The following is a 20395-nucleotide window of genomic DNA, read 5'->3' as shown; positions in this document are numbered from 1 at the left end:
ACCTGTAAAGAGCTTGGGGAGATGGGTAGGTGAATTTAAGAGTTTAATGCCTGGAACAGAGTTACATTAAACACTGCACTTATTTACAACTTATGCACAGAGTATATAACATACCAGGTCACATTTTGTGATAACTTTTAGACATTCTTTAAGCTGTACAAGTTGGCAGTTGTGATGTTAAAGCAAGAAACATAATGAAGGGTACACAGGCAATTGGACATTATTCTGGCTGTATTACAGTCAGATTCTCTATTTCAGCACATTTCAACTACTCCAATAAACACCATTGGTTCTTCTGGAGACAAAGAACAACCCATTTACTAGGAATAAAATCCAAAACAGACAAACCCCCCCCTGTTCTTTCTCAGAAATAAAATGGAACATAATATTTTGAATCCAAGGTTTTACCCATTTTTAAAACCAGGACTTGCCTAAAGTACAGCCACTCTGAACAGCCCAGGGACGTGGAATGGGTAGAACTCCAGGAATGCATCTGCAGAGATCCCCCTTATCACAAGTGACCAGATGTACTTTAAACCTTGAGAATAAGTCGTTTGTTGCATAGCCTTGCTGTGAGGGAGAGGGGCCCAGTTTACGGACAACTATAGTTAAAACTAGGCGTGTATAAACCCCTCAAAAGAACTGTGCCCTTTAATGGTCACATTCAAAACTGCCTGCTAATGCTCAGATTAAGGCCCTTTACAACAGGAGAAGGTACGTAAGGAGTCATGCACAACCTGTCCTCTGCTTTTCAGGAGGCCCTTCACAGCTCGCTTCCTGGAGCCCTGCCTACTGCACTTCCACCTTCGCTTGTGATCAAAATCCCCACTGAGGAAGGGCACAAACTGGCAAGAAATGAAACGGTTCGAATAGAATCCCGATCCTTTCACACCAACCTCCGCTGTCAAACACCGCAGGCTCGGGCTGTGCATCTCATGTCCTCATTTTCCACCTGGTACAAAGTGTCAAATTCTTACAAGCACAGTCAGAACTGCTCCCATCAGAAAGAGGGGAAAAGCACATAATAGACGAGCAAGAGTTACTTCTTTTTCACAGCACATTCTGAGTAACCGCCTTGCCTGCTCATTTCTGACATTTTAAAAACAAGTGCTTTTCACAGCGTCGGCATCCCCCAAAGAAAAGCAGCGGCACATAAAAGACATTAATGAAGGAAAAAAAAAGATGAAATTTAAAAAACCGATTAAAAATTAAATTCTAAATGTATCCCTTCTCAATCACGCACCTCTGACTTTAGGAACAGCCAGAAATATTTAAAGACCTGATTTTAATTGCTAGATTTCAAAGAATACAATTTTAGATTTTCTTTAAAAAAAAACAGTATAATTCTATGCAACTTCAATTTCTATGCCTGATTTTACCCCCTTAAATATGTCTTCCTTACGACTTAAAATTCTCATCTTGAAAATAAATTAGCCTTTTGGATTTTTAAACTAAAAAGATGCCCCCTTTTAAACTCATTTTTCTACAGCATTGGTTGATGCTTCATTAAGGCTGCTTAACACCAAATGTGACCACAGAACAAAAAAAAAACACAGAAAATTAGTTACTTAACTGTACACTGATAACAAAACTTAAAAACAAACATTCAGAAAGAAATTCCTTAAATCCTTATTTGGCAGTCTTGAAACAAAAGTCTTTTTGTAAACAAATGTAATGGTTAGGAAAAAGTTCTTTTTCAGTTTCTTCTTTGCTCCAGCAAAAGAAATTGATGGAATTACACAATGAGTCTCATGCAAGTTATGGTGTATGTGATGAAGAAAGTGTATTCCCATTGAAGTCTTTTGCTGTTTTCCTGTTTTATCGTATCCTGGTGAAGAGGTTTAAAACAGAAACTGATTCCTAAAAAGAGAGAAACACAAAAGTGAGATTAAAGTAATGATATACATTTAGACCTTCCTTATCAAATTGCTTATCCAGGGTAACCTAAATCATTTAAAGATTTACATGAAGTAATGACTATAGTGTACATCTTAATATAATAGTAGGCGAGGTTACATGCTAGTACAATAAAAATTACAATGCAAAAGTACAAATGCCCCACAAAACAAAATGAAACAGCAAGCAGTAAGACAATAAGCAAGCATATAAGGTAATGTGGATACAAATCAGTAAGGAGAAGCGTATTTCAGCTGGAGTCTCTTTATAGAAAGAGCAACAGAACATGTTTGTCACAGTTTGAAGAATGCTTTGTGAGGCAGCAATTTAGATCTGTGAACAAATGATTTGGAAGTACCTTTGTTGATCGTGTTTTGCTGAATACATTCCAGAATCTTAGCGTTTCATCCCCTGCTCCGGTCACTATTGCTTCCCCATCAGGAGACATTGCCTGCGGAGAGAGAATCCGTCAGGAGATGGAAGAGCTGAAGGCTTTCCTTTTGCACGATGCCACCTGGGTAACTTTAAGCAAGCTATGCATTGTACAGGCTGTGCACCAACAGAAATGATGCCTCAATTCATTTCATGCAGTAAATATTTTAGTTCAGGTGGGGAGCTGCGTCAGCATGTGTAGGCTGCAAAGGAACAAGTAATAGGTTTATTCCATGCTGAAAAGAGAAGATAGAAAACGCAATGTTTGGGCTGTGAAGCCTTCTTCAGGTGCGAGAAATATTTATTTTGTAGAAATTTCAACTTGTTAGTTTTTCAGATATGAATCCCCAGTTGCCTCCTTTGGAGACGCTCAAGGTACGACCGGATCTCATTTGGAAATGTCTTGCCACCAAAACAGGTCTAAGAACACCAAAACAGTTTGGTGTCCAAATGCTTGTCCAAGAAACCACACGAATTGAGTGAGCTGGGGCAAGTCCTCTTCCAAATATCATTCATTTCAATTTAATTACATGCTAAGGTAATTAAGTGATGTTTGAAAGGTATCCGTGGTTAGATGCCATTCATTTAACATTAGCACTGATGCTACTAATATTTCTTTTATAGGAAAAGCTCATTGTGGGATGCGCTGATGGGAAGTGAGCACCCCAGATAACCGTTTAAATGTGTGCAAACAGTGACTTCTGGTGCAATACAGTGAAATGTAACCATTATATGGAAAAAAATAAATTTAATATACTTTCATCAAGCAAACAAGAAATGAGAATGTTTATTAGCAAAAAAAAATAAAGCTGCTATTTTATTATAACAAAATAAGTTCTGCATCATTAATAATGTAAAACTGAAAAACAATGCAGAAGCCAACCCCCTCACCTGCACAAGACAATCCTGGGTAACAGTCTGTAGCTGGTGAATTCACCCCCAAAAAATTAAACCCAAAAAACACAGGACTCACCAGGTACAAAACTCGGTACGAGTGCCCCGTTAACTTGGCTACTTGTGTCAAGGACGGGTATTTCCACACTAAGATCTGGTTCTGAGAGTAGCCATGTGTGCTGACCTGCAGGAAAACACGTATGTAAGCAAAAGTACAGGAAAATCTTACACACTGAACTCAACACCATAAGCTTAAGCACACGTTTGTATTTCTTTTCTATAGGACAGTTCAAGAGAAAGCTTTAGTATCTCAAAATCAAGTATTACAGAGCTGATCTCTATAATGTACAGCCTAATGTAAACAAATCCGTGTGCGAATTCTCCCATTCAAGAAATCAAATATCAAACCGTGCCAAAAAGAAAAAGCCCAAAACGGGCTGTTTCTATACCCTTAGACATTTTAAGGCCCACACTAACAAAATGCATGGCACCACAATGTCTTAATAGGATTAGTTTTGCGTAAGATGTATAAATATAGAGCTAGGACAAAAGGAGAGCCACGCGTGTGAACTGCTCGACCTGCGCTTTGTGCCTTTACAGTACTGCCACAGGCTTGCAGTAAGCTAGGCAGATGCCGTGTCGGCCGTCTCCGGGCCCGTACGTACCAGCTCGTTTGCGTGCTTGGACCAGGCCAGGTTGCAGACCTGCGAGCCGGTGTCGATGCACTGCAGGGGCTGGCCGGTCAGCGTGTTCCAGAAGCGGATGCACCGGTCGGCAGTGCCTCCTCCCGAGGCCAGCAGCCCGTGCTGGTGGGGGGACCAGGCAATGGCCTTCACTGCTGCCAGGTGCTCGGTGTACTGCTGCACTGGGATCACGCTCGAGTGGTTCCAGACCAGCAGCTTCTCGGCACAGGCACACAAAAACAACACTGTTAATGCTCACCTTAAGACACTGCTGAACTGCATCACCACACAGAGGACATACTACTTAGAGTTCACCAACATAGTACTGTACTTGAAATTCTTTATAATCAACAATGCACAAGTACTCAAACACCACCTGAATTATTGGCTTTTTTTGCCATACTCTTCATGAATCATTACTCAGTGATCATAGTCAGCACATGCCAATTGTATCAGGATATAAAATAAAGGCTGTACTAAGTAACACAATTTGAAGTTTACTTCTGTTTTAATGACAGAATTCATCAAATAAAAATACTTATGGCATTTTTATATTCACCAAAAGACAGTAAGAGCTTGTAGGAAAACAACAGACTTTTTGTATGGACAATTGTATAACTCCCCCCATACAGGATAAAGCTGTACTTTACATATGCTTAAACACGAACAAACCTTTCCTGAATAAAGCCAAAAGTTCCACCCCATTATTCTCAATTACATCTACAAATTCACCTGATTTTGTCTGAATTGAAGTGTTCTGATTTTCAGGTGAACTCTGCCTGTAACCACACATCCAAAACCATTCCGCACAGCTGGGCTCTCCCTCTACCTTGTTATCGTTGCCTCCAGATGCCAGCAGCTGGTGGTCGGTGCTCCACTTCAGGCCACACACCTCCTGCCGATGGCCCTGTAGCCGGCGCTCCGACTGCAAGGGGGGTGTTCGGATGTCCCGCTGGAGAATCATCCTGTCCCGACTGCCGGAAGAGAGCTGGTCAGCATTCCAGGCCAAGGCCCCTGTGCACGGGGAGAGAGAGAGGGAGAGACCGGTGAAGGTGAGAGGGCATTGCTGCTGTACCCTGCAATTACTTTTTTTTTTACATTTAATCTGGACCATATTATCCCACAGAAAATCCCAAAGAGAAGAGAGCTAATTTTTTTAAATGAATGCATGAGGGCAGCTTGGTATTGCAGTGGTTAGCATTGCCAACTCGCAAGGCTAGAGCCCTAGGTTCAATTCTTGGGGTGCCGTCTGTGTGGAGTTTGCATGTTCTGCCTCCCTGTGGTCACATGGGTTCCCTCCGGGTGCTCTTGTTTCCTCCCACAGTCAAATTCATGCTGGAAGAGTAATTTGCCCGTGTAAAAATGAGTGGGTGCATGTTCAGGTCTGGTGTCCAATGATTCCTCAGACAGGCTCTGGACCACTGTGACCCTGAATTGCAGAAGTGGTTACTGAAAGAGATGCCATGACGTGATGAATGCATGTTCGCGACTGTGACACCCACCCACACGAGCTGTGTGTCCTTCCAGTGTCGACAGCTTCTTTCCAGCAGCAGCATCCCAGATCTGTACAAATCCCTTGTGAGTTCCCACTGCTACCAGGTTTCCCTGCAACAAACCAGCATAACCTCCTAAACCGAGCACAAATACTGTATCAAAGACTTAGATAAAACACTTACACTGACTGCATTTAGCAGATAGCCCCTATAAAAATGACAATTACTATAATGTTCATTTTTTGTAAGATCTGCATAGGAGAAAAAAAAATGCATATAATATTTCCAGTCATCTTCTCATAACTTTTTTTAAAGTACACATTATGCAGTTTTTTTTATTATACAATCAGCATTTATACAACTGCTTTATCCAGTACAGGATCATGAGGAAGCCAAAGCTTATCAAGACAAGCAACAGGCACAAGGCAAGATACACGCCGGATGGGACACCAGTCCATCGGAGGATACACACAGACACAAACACACTCACACCAGGGCCAACTTTCATAGTAGCCAACTAACCTACCAACATGTCTTTGGACCATGGGGAACTGAAGCACCCCAAGGAATACCATTCAAGCGTGGGAAGAACATACAAACTCCACACAGACAGCACCCCAAGTCCAGAATTGAACTGAGGGCCCCAGTGCTGCATGGCAGCAAAGCTGACCACTGCGTCACTATCCCACTCAGTCTGCATTCATGTGAAATTTCATTTGACCAGTTCAAACTTACTCTTTCTGACCAGCCAACTGATGTAACAGAATCACCTTCCACAGAGAGATCACACAGGCGGGTCACCTGTACATACAGAGCATAGAGGACATGGTTTTGACAATTTGTTTCCTGCTTTACATCGAAGGAGAGAGAATGAACTACCCTAACTACTTTCCTTCTCTAGGTCTTGGGTACTATACCAAGTGGTAACGCACACTTCATCAGCCACGATCGACTTCTTAATTTTACTTTGGAGTATGAAGATATACTATAATCCATATCCAGTTTACAAACCCAGCACTTTTTTATGCAATAAAAAAACATCAATTGTAACAAAAGGGTTATTTTTCTGCATAAAAGTACATAAGGTCAATTAAATGCACAAACCAGAGTAAAATACCAGATACAGTTGAAATTAAATCTGCACATGTTAAGAGAGTCTTTACTCGCTACACAAACCCATAGATCTAGCAGAGGGAGACGACTCTCACCTGACTGGTGCAGGCGCTCCAGAGATAGACGCAAGTGCCCAAGCCCACGCTGAGCACATTGAGAGAAGACCAGTCCACCAGGTTCAGGTAGAAATCGTCCTGCAGCTCCGGGGCGTCCAGCACTTTGAAAGGGATCTTCGAGATCTTCCGTGTGGGTTTTCGAGGGGAGCGTAACAGCTTCTGGCTGCGATATTGGAATTAATCAAAAGTCACAGATCAGGATTATCCCTCTGGGTTACTTCCTAACATCCATTTTCTAACCGCTTCTTCCAACTCAGGGCTGTGGCAAGCACCAGGCACGAGGCAGGATGCACCCTGGATGGGACGGCAGGGCGACACCCACACTCACTCCAGGGTCAGCTTTACCAGCAGCCAAGTAACCTACCGGTATGTTTTTGGACTGTGGGAATCAAAATTAATCTAAGTAAAAAGTAAAACTCGTTTGGTTTTACAGTGAACAGCCTTTTTGTCGACGCAGCATGTGTTTTCTGATGTCTTGAGCAACGTTTTTCCAATAAATGACACAACATAAAAAGAGAAACCTACATGCTGTAAAACAGGATTACATTGATGGCTTCAATGTACTCTTGTGATGTAACAAATGTGTATATTTTCACACCCCCCCCAAGTAATATTTTATGGTACACTGATTGTGAAAGTTTTAAATGAACACAAAACTACTGAAATTGTCTGTAGTAAGATGTTCTTGTACTACAACAGAGAACTTAACTGGCCAAGAGCAAATTAACTTGCTTGACAGTCTGCCTATGTGCTTTATGTAACCGCCTTTGACAAAACATCCAGGAGAGCTCTTAGATTTATTTCTCCATCATCACGGGGATTTATCTCAACACCATCCTCTGACAGGCAATTTTTTTTTTTTTTTTTTAAAAGGGGGGTGCAAGTTCAATTCTTTTTGAACACACATTACCAAAGGGAAAAAAATAAGTAGGTCTTTATAAAAATACATTTGGAACATAAATCTTTTATCCCTTCAGGTTTTTAGTTATTCTTTCCAGGGGACTTGAAAGGACTTTTTCCGAGATCCTTTTGTGCCACTGACAGGATATTTATAAAGACTTCACAAACAGGACTGAACAACAAATCACATTTGCAAACAACTGGGGATTAAAACTGACTTACCTTTTACTGCTGACTGGAGATAGGGAGTAGGGGGAAACACCATTTCCATCATCTGGTGTAGAGCGCTTGGCACTGAGAGAATACTAAACACAACAAAGATGAAATTACTTTAAAGCAGGACATACTGGGCCAGCAGCACTGCAGACCTGTCTCCACAACAGCCAGCGATGCTGTGTGCATTAGTGAGCATGTCCTTACATTGAAGAGGCTCCTTCTCTCTGGAGTGGAGGGCTGCAGTCTTCGATCCTCTGTCTGGGGGTCCTGCACTTTCTCAATGCCTGCCCCCAGCAGCTCGTTCTTCAGCAAGGCAGAATACGCCAGGCCATCCGCTGAGGAAGAGAATCGTCATGTTTGACTACCAGCTTGTAGGTGGCTAGTCCAAGACAAGTCCCCATTTTGTGAAAGCCTTTCATTATTGATGCGTGAACATCATACCAGGCTTTTTATTGACAGGGTACAGAGAAGAGATGTTACTGGATTAGACTGACTAGGGTCTTGGTGAATGTTACCTTTGCTAGTGTCTGATGTTGCATCCTTTGTTTTTCTGTTCTGACTGGGAGACTTCTCATTTTCCTGAACAGGAAGAAAATAAATTTTATTCACATTACATTAGCAACTTAATCAGTGCATTTTTACCCTAAACAAATACTATAAATGTGATAATTCATAACATATATTTGTTAAAAATAAATTATAGAAGAATTACACTACATGTGAAATTCTTGGCACATGAAAAAGTATAATATATTTACTGTATAAATGAAATATTTTTCTAAACTAAATTATCTGCACTTAACAATTACAATCAAAATTCTATACAAGCCAGCTTTGTAGTTTTCTCATTTCAAAGAATCCAGTAACATGGGTTACAAGAACCCATTTGTCAGCAACTCCTAAATATTTCAGTTTTGAGCCAATAGTCCCCACAGGCTATGACATATGGCACTGCATTATACCAGTGTCTCTGAATTTTGTTCAAACTGCAGTAAAAGCCAGCATTTTTATATAACTCTAGTCCTTTAAAACATGAAAATATCTCCATGCATATGCATATTGAATATTACAATTTCAGTTCAAAAGAGTTTAAGGGACAAAAAGGATTGTTGATCATTTGGGTTTTTCATTTTGTAGTGAATAAGAAATTGTGCAAGAAAGAATTTTACAGATTTTTCCTGATCTTTCATGACATGCTTTAGTAAGCTTCAATGTTGTCCAAATCGTCTTGTTTTAGACAACAGCAATGAAAACAAAAACTTTAGTATTAACACCACAACAATAAAAGCCATCACCACACACAATAACCAGCGATCACATCACTGCTCTGCCAGTCCTCAGAAAACCCACAAACTGGAGAAACACAGAAGATCTTTCGCTCAGCTTCCTGCGAACCTACATTGATTCTGTGGAAGTTGATGCTCCAGTTGGCCCCGGCTCTGGAGGGGATGAACCTGTCCCCGTGTTTGCTTGGGGAAGACATGGGCGAGTTGGTGGGCGTCAGAGTTCGCATGACTTCAGGGGCTTTCTGTAAAAGTGCCAAAAACACCCCAATAAAAGTTTTAGCTGGAGATGGAGAAATACAGACAAATGACAGAGGAAATGTTCGTCAAATGTTTAATTTTTGTCCAAATGATTTGACTAACAGAATGGAGTTTCACCATTCTCTCCTTCTTCTACAGTACTGCCATACAAGAGACAAAGCCCTCCTGTTACAAAGTTTACAGTTCTCTTGGATGCTCAGTGTTGGCGTCTGAAAACTGTTATTGCTGCAGTTCTGGGAAGTAGTTTCAAAGCTTTGCAAAGTCTGGCATCAGGAAAGGTTACTTTTTGCTACTGTGAACAAAATATCTTAATCCACATAGTTCACAGTTGCTGCTAAGGTGCAAGTTCTCTGAAGGATTCAGCTGATTTCCCATTTTTCAAGAGCTGGCTATCTACTGCACAGTAGACCTTGGAGTGTTAAAAACAACCAAATCATGAAGTAAACAGCTCACTTCCAATTTATATTCATTAGGATCTATTTTTTTAGAATTCTGCTGTATGATGAGGTACAATTACAGAAGATAAGAACAAAATTAATCTAGAAGACAATTAATCACCTATTCAAAAATGACACTTGGTACAATACAATTACAAAAAAATATTTTCCAGTCTGGAATCAGTCAAGAGAAGAGCTACTGGATACTTGGGCTCAATGGAATATCCTACTCTGATGGGCTAGAAGTACAGAACCACATTCAGTCTTCAACTGGAAAGACCTGAATATTTAAAATTCTCACAGCTACCGACAAGTAAACCCAACGGACCTCTTGAGAATCAACGACGGACTGCACAGGAGGACGCAGGTGGGATCTATGGGCAAGCGCTTTTAACGCCGAGAAGACGGTGGCACTTCTGTACACAAAGGAACGTAGAGGTGTGGAACAGCCACGTCGTTGAAGCCGATGCCACCACTCGTTTCAGGCAACGACGCGTCAAGATCGTTTTAATTGGCTCCAATAAGCTAGCCTCTTCTAATTGGTAATATTACATGATCTATGTGTAACGCGACAGATTTAAGAGATAAGGAAATCCTAGTCAAGAATGGGGCACCGACTACTTCCGACGGCACGCATTGCGCAGCCTGTCAGTCGGTCGGATTCCTTGTCCGACACATGCTCCAGGCGAGCAGCAGCCCGGGGGATCGGTCACTCACGATGGGGCTGGCGTTCTCGTTCTGGATGTTGATCTGCCGCAGCAGACGCCGCTCGTAGTCCTGGTCCATCCTCGGGAGAGACGATGAAGACAAGAGCCCGACCTCGAAACGTTTCCTGGGATGGGGCGGACGAAAGAAGAGTCAAAACCCTGGCCTTTTTCCCCCACACAACTGGAAACTGCCCCAGTTTTTTTCTCCCCCCTTTTTGCTTCTCAGCGTCTGGCCTGCATTCGTGTCCTGGCAGCTCCCCATTCTAACCCTCTGAGAAATGCCTTTCTCCATTTTTAATTTCAGAAGCAAAGCCCCAGATTTTAATAGGCTACCTTGAGAAAGGTGCATTTCTAAAAGACAACAAATGCACGGCGATACAATCACTGGATCACAATGTCAAAACTGCAAATGTGGCCATGTGCTAAGATTCGACCGCTGTACACATCCGTCATTGATTCCAGATTTAGCATTTAGGAACCTCCAGCGTGTCGGCATCATTCTGTCCCTTAACTCCTGGATCAGCCACTACTGCAGCTTCACCAGCTTTGTTTTGTTTTTTTAAAAGAAGCTTTGTTTTGTGGCCCAGCGGGCAAAGGGCTGAGTGCAGGCTGAGCTCAAAGATCCCAGGTTCAAGCCTAGGTCCTGTCGCTACCCGGCTGTGAGAGGGATTCCCTTGGCCAAGTGGCGCCGAGTTTAGGGTGGGATTATTTAGCTGGCTCTCAATAACACAGCGCCCACTCTGTGGCATCCCGGGACCTACAGACGTACAGAGCTCTCAGTGGGGAAAGGCCTCTCCTCTAAGTAGCACTGACCTTTCTGGTATGGGGCTGCGATACCCCTGAACGGATGAGTGGCTTGAAGGAGGGCAGATCAGAGGTATCTGCCTACAATCCCCCCCTTTTCCCTTGTGCACAGTCATGCGGATTGTACCCAAGAGCGATATTTAAGATGGAATGGGAAGAGCAAAAGAACAACTGACAATTCTATTTATGTTTTCAGTGTGCTTACAATTTGTATGATGGCCACGATGCAATAATGATTTCAATAGTATAACATAGAAAGTAAAACAGACATGTTAATAATTGCATTGCCTTGTTCTGCACAAAAATAAGATGTGTACACTACTGTGTACTACTACTTAATGCACCTTCACACTGTAAAGAAATATATTCAAGACAAGCTTCCATAACAAAGAAGAGAGCACCTGCCTTTATCAAGCAGCATGTAGTTTGCATACTTGTTTGAGAAAAAGAGTAACAAAAGACCATCTGAACCATTTTTGTCTCTGCCGGTAACGAAACTCTAGGTCAGTACCTAGAGGCACAGTGATCTCACTTTCCCTTACAACTTAAAAATTCACACAATGCAAGAACTGCCATTTAAACATGTCCTCACTAAACCCAGAAGGCAAAGTAGTACGTTTGATCGTTTGATCATATATTCAGGGTGAACCTAAAATCTGACTTGATTTTAAGGCGACTGCAGGCTGGATACAATTTTTTTTGCTGCCATTTAATAGACTCATGCGATTGATTTCAATATCGTTTTCGTATATGGAAAACCTTTACGAAAGAAGGGCACAAGCAGACCAATACATGTACAAATATCACATGAAGCTTAAAATCCTTGAACAGTCGACAGCAGGGCTCCATCGGTCAGCTGTGTCAGGGGCATGTTGTGGGCCAGGTGTTACAACAGCTGTGACTTCCAAATACCACCCACTCTGCTCTTTTCGTCAAAGCAAATATTCACCCCAGATCGGGGGGGAAAAAAAATCGACATATCTGCCTTATCCTAATCGACTCCCTTATTTCTTCGCCTCAGAAACCAGCCGCAAACAGCGAACAGGGACACAAGCGCATACGACGCCCCCGTCTCCGAATGGACGGACAAGATGGGCTGTCCAACACGTAAAATGGGACATCAAAACAAATACCAAAAATTGCTGTCCTCCAGACATCCCTGTATCGCCTACTGAACTTCTTACTCGACACGAAAAAGCAAACCGACCCCACCGTCAACTACCGCACACTGACAGTTGAGCGCAGTTAGCTCTCTCTTCTCTTAATAATTGAATTTCGTTTCTCACAAGCAACATCATCACCCCGATTTCAGTTGTTAAGCAAATATCTGAAGAACACGCATTTTCATTAACGCTGCAATCTGTCTAGAGGTTTGTCTCCACACAAAGTCCACAGACGGACTCCCATTCTGCTAGTAGGCTAGTAGCTGAGTCTGCAGCTGTACTGCGTTTCTTCGCTGAAGAGGGCATATCCCCTCTGAATTAATTAATGGAGATTCACTTTTCTTTGAAAAACAGCAAATCCTAATGAGATAAATACCCACCAAACAAAGCCTCGCCTTCTCCCAGAGTAGACCGTTTTGTGCTCTTTTCTTCGGAAACTTACCTCTGCCGAAGGGTGCCGGTTTAGAAACTGCCTACAGATCTCAGCGCTGGGGGGGGTTTAAAACGTATCGGCCGCTATACAGACTCAGCGAAAATCAGCACATCAAAAACCCCCGCTCGGCACCGCACAGACAGATATTTACGGTTTTGTTTTTGATTTTTGATTTCTTCCTCCTCGTTCTCTCCCAATATGGCGGACGAGCAAGACTACACTTATCTTTCGCCTCCCGGGGCACTCTGGGAGCCAGCGTGATGACGACACAATGTTTGAATCAATACAAGAAAAGGCCGGGGCGCGTTGCTGTGGCAACGAAGGCCACGTTTTCCAGACGCTAGGTGGCGGTAGTGCGCTCAAGTCATACACACATTATTGCTAAGTTAGTATTACAAAGTTAGTATTACTAGTTGCCATCCTTAACATTTGATTTATATAGCCGACACGCTTGTCCAAGACTCTGTATGTGCAGAAACTGTAAAATATTAATCTAATATACTACATCAGTTAAATTAATCAAGTCCAAAAAACAAACTAAATAGTGCAGGAACAAGGTAAAAGCATTGCGCTGCTGGAAAAAAATGACGGACTCTTAAGGGTGAAATGCTCAAGTATTCGAGATATTGTTTTTCTGAAGGTCTTCTCACCTGGCGTTCTGAGACATAATTTCGGCTTTTTTGCAACGTGCAAGGCACGACATAGCGATTTGTAGCTTTTAACTATTAACTATAAACGGCTGGAGGGGTCGCAAGGCCTCCTCTCGTTTGTAACCTTATGTTCTTATATACTAGCGTTACCGTACATCTGTGACCCACACCAGGGAAAGATTCAGTAGAAGAAGGCGCAAACGTTTAGATACATTCAGCCCTTTTATACCTAGAAAGGGTTAGTGGAAACAGGCATAAAAACCCGGCTCCAGTGGTCCAACACAACAGGCCGGTTACATATATTCTGTCGGTGTTTCGGGATTTGCATGTAAATGTGTTAAAACAAGAGATGCGCCTGTTGTCGTACTTACGGTAAAGGGGCGCAGTGTATTATTCACCCGTGACCAACAGGGGGCGCGCTACCGCCATGTCTATTTCCCTCTCCCTTCCCGACACAGGAAAAACGAGCGCGTCGCTCATTTTCGACTTCCTTTCAAAGCATTTTTTTCCTGCAGCTCTCTGTGGTTTGACCTGGCTCTTGGAGGAAATGGCTGGAGAAGAAGCCTTACAGCCCTTGATGTTCCTCCTGCTGTACATGCTTATGAAACGGAGAGCAGATATTAACAATGCCAGTGTCCAGAGACGAAATGAAATACAGAGGCGAGTCAGACACAGGCAATACTTTTTTCAGAGGCAGAGGAGGATGCTAATGGTAAATATTGTTGAACCAGTGAGCACTAGTTAACCAGAATTCGCCTTCTGCGAAAATAGTTTTCGAAGTAAACCTGGGTTCAGTGTTAAATCCGACGTGTCCTGGGTACTGGACATCTCTCCTAGCAGTGTACTGTGTGCAGTGTCACTAGGTCCTGTTTCTAAATGCACCTTCATTTTGTTGTATCCTTGCATGAATGCGCATCATCTCAGCCCACAGACAAGTACTGCAGCACAAGCATGATTCCCTCTGTCTTTGATGAACACGGTTCATCCTTGCTTGCATTGCCGGGATTGTGTGGTTGCACCTATCTTTAGTATTTCATTAATCCTAAAAATAGAAGTGTTTTACAACATTCACCGTGGGCACCAGCTCGAAGAGATACGAGACAGCGAGGAATTGCCAATGTTTCATACAATTCGTCTGGCAGTGAATAAACTTTGGTCAAAAAGAGAACCTTTCTTACCGGTTGATCGTTAAATACGCTGGCTGCAGCCTCTCAAAAACGGGGGGGAAAAAGTCCTTATCTGTAGCTTCAGTGTGCAGTCTTTCGTTCATGGCCGTTGTTTTTATTTCGTCCAGCCTGAGTGTTGTCCTAAAAGCCAGCATTCACCTTTTTAAACTGGATTCAGCCTCTCGAAATTCCTGACTCGGTTTAGGTTTGGAAAATGTTCTACTAGAAAAACGAAATCGCCGCCCCCAAGATAAAAAAAAATCCAGATTACAACTAATCCAAACTCTGAAAATCTGATTTAAACGTAAACGTCAAGGTTTAAAGAATAGAGTGGGAGCCGACGGGGAGATCAACGGGTCTCTTGCAGGAATGGATCAAGAATCATTTGTCGTTGATCCATTGCTGTTGATAACATTGTTCTGTTGTGTTAGTATTTCTTCACTTGACAGAGCTCCGCTGCTGGGTGGGCAGAGTGAAACACACAAACAACACTTCCTTCTTCTCCCGTTCCTATAGGTTAATGTGATGTTTAATAACTGGAGACACTAAGTCAATGACAAGTGGCTCTCGGACTGGCATAAACCCACAGTAATGTGGAACCCTTTTTTAAAAATACCTTTAAATTTACTGTCGTCTGCATTCGCGTGCCTTTGCTGAAATGTGTCCATTTTTGTGAGTCCACTTAGTTTTTTTTTTTCAATTTGAAAACTTTCCGCTCTGCTTTTTACATCTTCTGTTTAGGTCAAGTTTAAGTTAAAAAGCGTGTTAGCAGCTATTCTGATGACGTTTTTGGAATGTATTGTGTTGCTCTCCAAAGCTTTTTGGAGATTTTGGATTTTGGAAGCGCTTGTGAAAAGGTGTACAAAGGACTCGAAGCCTAGATGTCCAAGCGTCGTATGATCAGCTTCTTTCTTGTACAGTTTCTTGACTTTTTGTATTTTCTTTATTCACTTATCGAACCTATGTGCTGTCACATTTTGATTTCCAGTGCTGTCCAGAGTTGCGTCAATGAATCCGCCAGTCAGGGTGTTTCTGGGATGGCAGGCGACGACGTAAATTTTGTCCAGCCCGCGTACAGTCTATAGGTATCCCACGATACCTGCTCCTGCAGGGGTTGATGGGATTGAGCATGGCAGTCGCTCCCTTGTGCCCGAAAGCCACAAACCGCTAAGCGGATATTTCTTTGTATTGGGATTGAAAAACGATTTTGGATGAAAGTTGGTTTGCGAACCCCCCCCCCTGTTCCCCTCCCCCCTCTGAGTCCCTGTTCTTTTTCTTTTTGGCTCTGAAGATGCTGGTGGCGCGCAGCAGTCGCTGCACCTGCAGTTCTCGCACGCGGGCCTGGACCAACATCCAGAGCACGGACTGGTGGGAGCGGGTGGTGATGAACGAGTTCCAGCCGCGGGACTGGCTGGAGAAGTTCCGCATGTCCAAGGACACCTTCTTCTACATCTGCACCAAGCTGAAGCCCAAGCTGGCGCGCCAGGACACCCACTTCCGCCTGGCCTTGCCCCTGGAGAAGCGGGTGGCCGTGGCGCTGTGGCGGCTGGCCACCAACGTGGAGTACCGCACCATCAGCGCGCTGTTCGGCGTGGGCCGCTCCACCGTGTGCAAGTGTGTGCGGGACGTGTGCCACGCCATCGTGGCCCTGCTCAAGCCGCTGTACCTGCAGGCGCCCAGCGCCCACGAGCTCGACGACATGGCCCGCCTCTTCAACACCCGCTGGGGCTTCCCGCACTGCGTGGGCGCCGTCGACAGCCTGCACGTCGCCATCATCGCCCCCCCCAGCTACACCGCCGACTACTGGAACAGCAAGGGCTGGCACTCGGTGGTGCTGCAGGGGGTGGTGAACGGGCTGGGCCAGTTCTGGGACGCCTGCGCCGGCTTCCCTGGCAGCACGGAGGACGTCACCATCCTGCAGAGCTCCACCCTCTGGGGCGCCGCCAGCGAGGGGGGGCTCTTTCCCGAGCCGCCCAAGGAGTTCATGGGGCGGCCCCTCAAGTACTTCCTGCTGGGCGACGCCGCCTACCCGCTGCAGAGCTGGCTGCTGAAGTGCTACCCGGAGGGCCCGGAGCTCACGGCCCGCCAGCTGAAGTTCAACTACCGGCTGAGCCGCGCCCGCAGCGTGATCGAGAACGCCTTCCTGCGCCTGAAGGCCCGCTGGCAGTGCCTGCACAAGCGCAACGACTGCAGCCTGGACCTGGTGCCCACCATGATCCTGGCCTGCTGCATCCTGCACAACGTCTGCGAGGTGCACAGCGACTCCTTCAACCAGGAGTGGCTGGAGGCCGTCGGGGGGGCCGACTGCCCGCAGCCCTGCGACAGTGTGCCCCCCAGCATGGACGACCCGGCGGCCGAGGAGGTGCGGGCCCTGCTGTGCGATTACCTGCAGCGGGAGCAGGACTAGATCCCCTTGGCCAGCACACCCCGTCGGCGGGAATCGTTTCGCTCCGGAGCTGCGTGGGGCCTGGCAGTGGTCCTGACAAGGTGGCAGCCAGTCAGTATTACTGGCTTGTGGTTGGGGAGAGATGTCACTTCTCAAGTCGTGCATTGTGGGCCTCCTAGGGAGTGGCGCTCCAGGGGTCCGATAAGGTTAATTCCAACTGGAGTTCAGCTTACTAAAACTTAAACTAGGTATTGTTGACGCGTAGGTAAGGGGGGCTCATTTCTCAAAGCTGAAAACAGGACGTGGGCTGGCCTCAGTATTGCTGCCCCGGAGCGCTGGGGCGGCTGTCTGCGTGGAGTTTGCATGTTCTCCCCGAGATTGTGTGGGTTTCCTCCCACAGTCTAAATACACACTGGTAGGTTAATTGACTTCTAGGAAAAGTGGTCTTGGTGTGAGTGTGCGTGCGTGTCTCTGTGTGTCCCCTGCAATGGACTGGCGGCCCATCCAGGGTGTACCCCGCCTTACGCCCGTTGCTTGCTAGAAGAGGCACCGGCTCCCCCATAACTCTGAATTGGATGAAGTGGTTAGAAAATGGATGGGTGGAAAACAGACCTGTGTTTATGTTTCACTTCCTGGTTCCCTCTCAGAGCTTTGTTGCTTTCTGTGGTGTGTAAGTGTGTGCTGGTGTGGGCGGGTGGCAGGGGGGCTTCCTGTTGATTTCTGCAGAGGAGTAGAACAGCTGTATGCTCACCCTGTGTTTAGAGGTACTTCTCTCCCTGTCCCTGAGAGTGTTAAAAATACAAAACTGATCCACCACCTACTCAACAATGACTTTTGTGTTTTCTACATAATGCCAGCAGAGGGCGCAAGAGCACTTTTTTCATTAAACCAGTCAAACAGAAAACACAATTGACAGTTGTGCTACCTTTATAATAAATGCCAAAGTGATGTATAGCTGCAGATCTAACTCTATGATTAATGATAAGACTTACCAACAATCTTTGAATCCTTTCTGTCTTGCTGTCCCAGTACGATATTCCAGAGGGTTCCTGTACATCACTTTACAAATTAGCGCGTGGCAGAGGTATGGCTGTTAGCATTGCTGCCCCACAGCGTTTGTATCCTGCAGTCGATTCTGGAATCTATGTGGAGTTTGCATGTTCTTCCCAGGTTTATGGGGATTTTCGCTATGTGCTTCAGGTTCCTCCCATCTTCCAAAGACATGCAGGCCGCCACAGGATTACCCCCATGTGCATCCCCTGTGATGGACAGTGACCTGTCCAGGGTGTAGTCCTGTGATTCCAGGGTAGGAAAGCCATTCCTCTGGATGGCTGAAGCCCACGCCAGGAATAAGGTGACCTTCAGATTAGGTAACACAATTGTCAATTGGTTTTTTCACTACTAGACTTCTCTAGTAGCTATTCCTGGGTCATTGCATTGATGTAGTTAGCGTCAGCAAACAAATACCATCTTCTTCAGAGATAAGGTAACATTTAATCAGGGACTTTTCAACTGCCTCAGACAGGCCAGCTTGCAAGCTCCGTCTGTAGAATGTAGTTCACTGGATTATCTGTGTTGTCAGGTGCCGTGATAAAAGATACCTGTAGTTTTGCTGTCAGCATGGTGATTGGTTCTTTTATTAACAAATAGTAGTACCCTGTACTTACTGTATGTAGAGCTGTTCACATATAAAAGGGGACCCCATCCACACCTCATTGAAATACAGTCACCAGCTGGATGCCATGTGGTAACACATCAGGTTCTGCTGCACCGCTGCACTGCAATTTAGCTGAGAATGAGAAACTCCCCACCGCTAGAACTAATGGGAACTTTAGGAAGGTCATTTCATAGAGGTCAAGAGTGGACTTTAGCCAGGAGACCAGGGTTAACACCCCTACGTTTTCAGAGATCATATCATTTTCATATGATCTTTCATTGCAAAAGTGGTCTAAACAGTAGTTTTAATGTCTCATCTAAGGGACAGTACTCCCTATAGCACCACACTGGGACATGTGCAACCTCCTGGTCCACCAAGACCATGTACAGCAGCAACCTGGTTCTCCTTAGATCTGTGGTCCTGGTACTGACCGGACCCATTCCTGATTCTGAGTTTCTGAGCCCTGGCATGGACAGGAGGAGACTAAAATGTGCTTTTGATCACACTTTCAGAATGAATAACAATGTGGTACAGTGGTGTCAGTGGTTGAGTATCTCTCTGTAAATGTCCTGGCATTAGATGATTTTGAGAGGTCTGGAGTCTACTACACATTAATGTTCTTTCATGTTTTTTTTATTAACGGATTGTGCAGACATGTTGTTTATGCTCATTTCTAGGGATCCAAAACGTGGCTAGACAAGATCCCTGACTCTGTGAGCTACCAGCGTTCAACTGAGCAAGGAGAACTGAATGGCTTCCTGTCATTTGTACCTGCTCTTTTGTTATAAAGACTTTGAAAATGACTTTCATGTTAATTTGACACCATAAAATGAGTGTATGTATATTTACCCAGCAGGAGCATTGTTTTAATAAATGCAGCTTAATATTATTCATTTTCACTTATCCAGAGCATCTTACATTATTACCTGCTTCTGTAACTCAGCATTTAACCAAAGCAGTCTGAGCGACATGTCTTGCTCAGGGCTTCAACCGCTGTGTCTCACCTAAGATTTGACCTCGAAAGTCTCCAGCTCTAAGTTCAGAGCCCTCCCCTGTGTGAGAGGTGACAGGTTTGTTTGTTAGCTTGAGCTTGAGGTGACCCTGTGAGAATTATGCTGTGTGTCACCAGCTTTGAAGGAATTTCATTTAAGAGGATTTATGATTACTTGTTTGCTGAATGCGCAGACAAGCCCAGAACACCAAATAAGACCTAGCAATAAGTCTGGCACTGCAGAGTCAAATGTGTTTTTTTACCTATTTTCTCCTTTTCATGGCTTCTAAATTAGCATTTTGTTTAATGATTTTAAAATGTTTTACCTGTGAAATGAGAAAGTGAAAAATCTAAAACACATTTTATTTATCCTTCCATTTTCTCTTCACTCCATTCTGTCTGTGGTCGCAGGAGAGCCAGGGCCTATCCTGGCAAGCACTGGGCACAAGGTGGGATACACCCTGGACAGGACACCAGTCATTCACAGGGCCGACGCACACACCAGAGCCAATTAACCTATTAACCAATTAAGCCAATTAACCAGCACCTCTTCGGACTGGGGACAGAAACCAGAGCACCCCAAGGAAGCCCACACAAACACAGAGCGAACATACAAACCCCACAGTGATAGCACCCCAGGTCCGTAACTGAACCACTGCACCAGTGAGACACCCTCGTTTATTCAGGTAGGACTTCTATCAGTGAAGTAATGGC

The 20395-nt window shown here is 44.5% G+C and overlaps 2 protein-coding genes across 5 annotated transcripts; one reads left to right on the top strand and one right to left on the bottom strand.

Moving 5' to 3' along the window:
- Positions 1-30: 30 nt before the first annotated feature.
- On the bottom strand, positions 31-14972 carry fzr1a (fizzy/cell division cycle 20 related 1a). 3 transcript variants are annotated; one of them, XM_088622024.1, is made up of 14 exons: positions 14660-14972; positions 10442-10556; positions 9143-9271; positions 8259-8322; positions 7948-8078; positions 7750-7832; positions 6607-6790; positions 6134-6199; positions 5408-5510; positions 4735-4919; positions 3888-4121; positions 3302-3406; positions 2255-2347; positions 31-1860 (listed from the first exon to the last, which is right to left on the bottom strand). In XM_088622024.1, exons 1-14 carry the CDS (start codon positions 14800-14802, stop codon positions 1819-1821), a joined length of 1677 nt encoding a protein of 558 aa, XP_088478150.1. In that variant the 5' UTR covers positions 14803-14972; the 3' UTR covers positions 31-1818. The 3 variants fall into 3 exon arrangements, with proteins under 3 accessions (XP_088478150.1, XP_088478151.1, XP_088478152.1); XM_088622025.1 differs by lacking the exon at positions 14660-14972 and adding an exon at positions 13482-13593; XM_088622026.1 differs by lacking the exon at positions 14660-14972 and adding an exon at positions 12841-13083.
- LOC148638978 (uncharacterized) lies at positions 4828-19579 on the top strand. Of its 2 annotated transcripts, XM_088622028.1 has the most exons (3): positions 4828-4957; positions 6885-6993; positions 15939-19579. In XM_088622028.1, the coding sequence occupies exon 3, from the start codon at positions 15939-15941 to the stop codon at positions 17052-17054; it is 1116 nt and encodes a 371-aa protein (XP_088478154.1). In that variant the 5' UTR covers positions 4828-4957; positions 6885-6993; the 3' UTR covers positions 17055-19579. The 2 variants fall into 2 exon arrangements, with proteins under 2 accessions (XP_088478154.1, XP_088478153.1); XM_088622027.1 differs by lacking the exons at positions 4828-4957; positions 6885-6993 and adding an exon at positions 13917-14193.
- The last annotated feature ends 816 nt before the right edge of the window (positions 19580-20395 follow it).

Source organism: Lepisosteus platostomus, chromosome 27, assembly GCF_059453375.1.
Source record: "Lepisosteus platostomus isolate fLepPlt1 chromosome 27, fLepPlt1.hap1, whole genome shotgun sequence".
In the NCBI taxonomy this organism is placed as follows: domain Eukaryota; kingdom Metazoa; phylum Chordata; class Actinopteri; order Semionotiformes; family Lepisosteidae; genus Lepisosteus; species Lepisosteus platostomus.
The sequence above is the reverse complement of the archived record's forward strand: the minus strand, read 5'-3'. Positions and strand labels throughout refer to the sequence as shown.

Excerpts from the sequence above, each read along its gene's own strand:
- fzr1a (XM_088622024.1), bottom strand. The coding sequence starts at position 14,802 with ATGCTGGCTTTTAGGACAACACTCAGGCTGGACGAAATAAAAACAACG. Across the intron at positions 8,323-9,142 it reads TCAACTTCCACAGAATCAAT|GAAAATGAGAAGTCTCCCAG; the intron begins GTAGGTTCGCAG and ends CTTCCTGTTCAG. Across the intron at positions 8,079-8,258 it reads AACATCAGACACTAGCAAAG|CGGATGGCCTGGCGTATTCT; the intron begins GTAACATTCACC and ends TCTCTTCCTCAG.
- LOC148638978 (XM_088622027.1), top strand. The coding sequence starts at position 14,029 with ATGGCTGGAGAAGAAGCCTTACAGCCCTTGATGTTCCTCCTGCTGTAC. Across the intron at positions 14,194-15,938 it reads GGCAGAGGAGGATGCTAATG|ATGCTGGTGGCGCGCAGCAG; the intron begins GTAAATATTGTT and ends TTGGCTCTGAAG.